Source organism: Calidris pugnax, unplaced genomic scaffold, assembly GCF_001431845.1.
Source record: "Calidris pugnax isolate Ruff unplaced genomic scaffold, ASM143184v1 scaffold155, whole genome shotgun sequence".
NCBI classification, from domain to species: domain Eukaryota; kingdom Metazoa; phylum Chordata; class Aves; order Charadriiformes; family Scolopacidae; genus Calidris; species Calidris pugnax.
In genome coordinates, this window is record NW_015090886.1 from 931,571 (window position 1) to 933,817 (window position 2,247).

Below are 2,247 nucleotides of genomic sequence, written 5' to 3' on the forward strand. Positions count from 1 at the left end.
GGGCCCGGGCAGCCCCCGCTACCCCCGTAGGCCTCGCTCTGGGGGGTCCTGTCGGCTCCTGCCCCCCCCCAGCAGGCCTCATCCCGCGGGGGGGCCCTGTCGGTTCGTGCCCCCCGCAGGCCTCATCCCGCGGGAGGGGCCCGTCGGTTAGTCCCCCCCCAGCAGGCCTCACCCCGGGGGGGCGATCGCCTCTTGCGCCCCCACGAGGCCTTACTCGCGGGGGGGGACAGGCCCTGCCCCCCAGCAGGCCTTGCTGCCGGGGGGGGCGTTACAGGCGGGTCCGGCCCCCCCGGCTGGTTGCGGGTGGGGGGGGGCCGGGGGGAGCCCCCTCGGAGGCACCCACCGGGAAAGGGGCAGTCGCCGGTGGCCCCGGAGGCAGCGCTGGGCCCGGGGCTGGGTGCGGGCGCCAGTGAGTAAAGGTCGCCCGACAGCCACGGCCCCGGTTATCCATTGACGACAGCCACCCCCGGGCCGCCAACCGGGCACGTCACCGGCGAAACCGAAACAGCCCTGGCCCCGTCTCAGCCCCTGGCGCTGGGTGAAGGGCTGCTCTCCCAGCTCCTGGCCCGGGAGGCCCGGGTCCCTCTGCTGTCCCAGGAGCCATGACCCCCCCGCGGGGAGCACGGGCCCTGCCTGACGAAACTCGCTGTCACCGTCACCGCTGTCACTTCAGCCTCCGCACCCCGAGCGGTGGCAGTTCCCCATGGCCTTGCGCAACCCCTAACGAGGCCGTGGGGCAGCAGCTTCCGTTTCATCCCCACCGTGAGCTGTGGTGGGCCAGGAGGGCCCTATTGCCGTGGTGGCACCAGCCCAGTGACAGTCAGTTGATCTCTTGCTGTCCCAGTGGTGGGACAAAACCAGTGCGGCCCTGGATAAAGGCAGTGGGCGCAGGGGGCTGTGCCAGTGGGGCAGGAGGAGACCCCAGGCCCTCCCCTCTGCTGGGGCGGCTGGTTGGCAGCCCCATGGCTTCTGCCCCCTCCGGCCCCATCTGTCCCAGCCTGATGGGTCCCCCTCTGCCCCTCAGGGACAGGCGGCTCGTGCCACTTGCTGGGCTGGTTGGGCTCCCACGGGTGCCAGGGCAAACAGCACCGGCCAAGCCAGCCAGACTGGGGGCTGGCGGAGGGGGCAGAGCAGGAAGGGGCGAAGAGGAGGAGGAGGAGGAGGCCCCGCAGGGAGCTTCGCGCTGCGGAGCCTCCTCTGGGGACGTCATTACGGGCACTAATAGTAGCCTGGCACAAAGACGCTTTCCAGCTGCCAGCAGCTCTCCCGTGGGGTTGGGGCCTCCCCGGGGGCAGCCCCCAGTCTCGCAACAGCCCGCAACGCTTGCACCAGCTGGGCCAGGAGGCAGAAACCTCGCAGAGGTGGCAGAAACCGAGCAGCTCACTGCTCCTGCTGCTCCTGCTGCTCCTGCCACTCGCTCCGCGCGGTTCCGGCAGCTCCTCCGCCGTATGACAGGAGCTTTGGGAGCTTGTAAGGGCTTCAGCGTCCCCCCCCGACACCCACCCCTCTCCTCTTGCAGCTTGATCCTCTGTGAAGCGGCCGGTGGGCCCACTCCGAGCCCAGCACCATGAACATCTTTGACCGAAATATCAACTTTGACGCCCTCTTCAAGTTCTCCCACATGTGAGTAACACCTTGAGGAGGCCAAGCTTGAGTTGGGGGTTTGGGGGGGGGGGCTGCGTCAGCCTCACCACTGCTCTCCTCGTGCGCAGCTCGGCCTCCACCCAGGAACACCTGAAGAGGGTCTACGCCAGCTTCGCCCTCTGCATGTTTGTGGCGGCCGCAGGGGCCTATGTCAATGTGGTGACCCACCTCTTCCAGGTGAGGGACCTTTGGGGTGTCGTGGCTGGCCCCCCTACTCACATCCCTCCCCCCACGCTGCCCTGGTGAGGTGGTGCCAGGCCCCCATCTCCCTCTTGCCCCACAGTTCAGCTTCCTGACCGGCCTGGGTGCCCTGGGGCTGATGGTCTGGCTGACGGCCACCCCGCACAGCCGGGAGACAGAGCAGAAGAGGCTGGGGATGCTGGCTGGCTTCGCCTTCCTGACAGGTAGGGGGGCACCAGGGACCCTTCTGCCTCCTGTGGGGTCCTGAGCCCTGGGGAGGTGGGGGACAAGGACCCCAACGCGGTGCCAACCAGCTCTGACTCCGGTGACACCCTGTTGTGTCCTTCCAGGCACCAACCTGGGGCCCCTCCTGGAAATATGCATCTCCATCAACCCCAGGTAGAAGTGTTCCCCCCCCGGCAG

At 68.9% G+C, this 2,247-nt stretch overlaps 1 protein-coding gene across 1 annotated transcript in view; it reads left to right on the forward strand.

The window, feature by feature from the left end:
* The first annotated feature begins 1,475 nt into the window (after window positions 1-1,475).
* The window catches only part of TMBIM6 (transmembrane BAX inhibitor motif containing 6), a 1,654-nt gene continuing 882 nt past the window's right edge, over window positions 1,476-2,247 (forward strand). Inside the window, exons 1-4 of the mRNA XM_014947452.1 lie at window positions 1,476-1,623; window positions 1,713-1,821; window positions 1,928-2,048; window positions 2,175-2,223. Coding sequence (XP_014802938.1) covers window positions 1,568-1,623; window positions 1,713-1,821; window positions 1,928-2,048; window positions 2,175-2,223 — 335 coding nt within the window. The 5' untranslated portion in view covers window positions 1,476-1,567. The remainder of the gene's footprint in view (window positions 1,624-1,712; window positions 1,822-1,927; window positions 2,049-2,174; window positions 2,224-2,247) is intronic.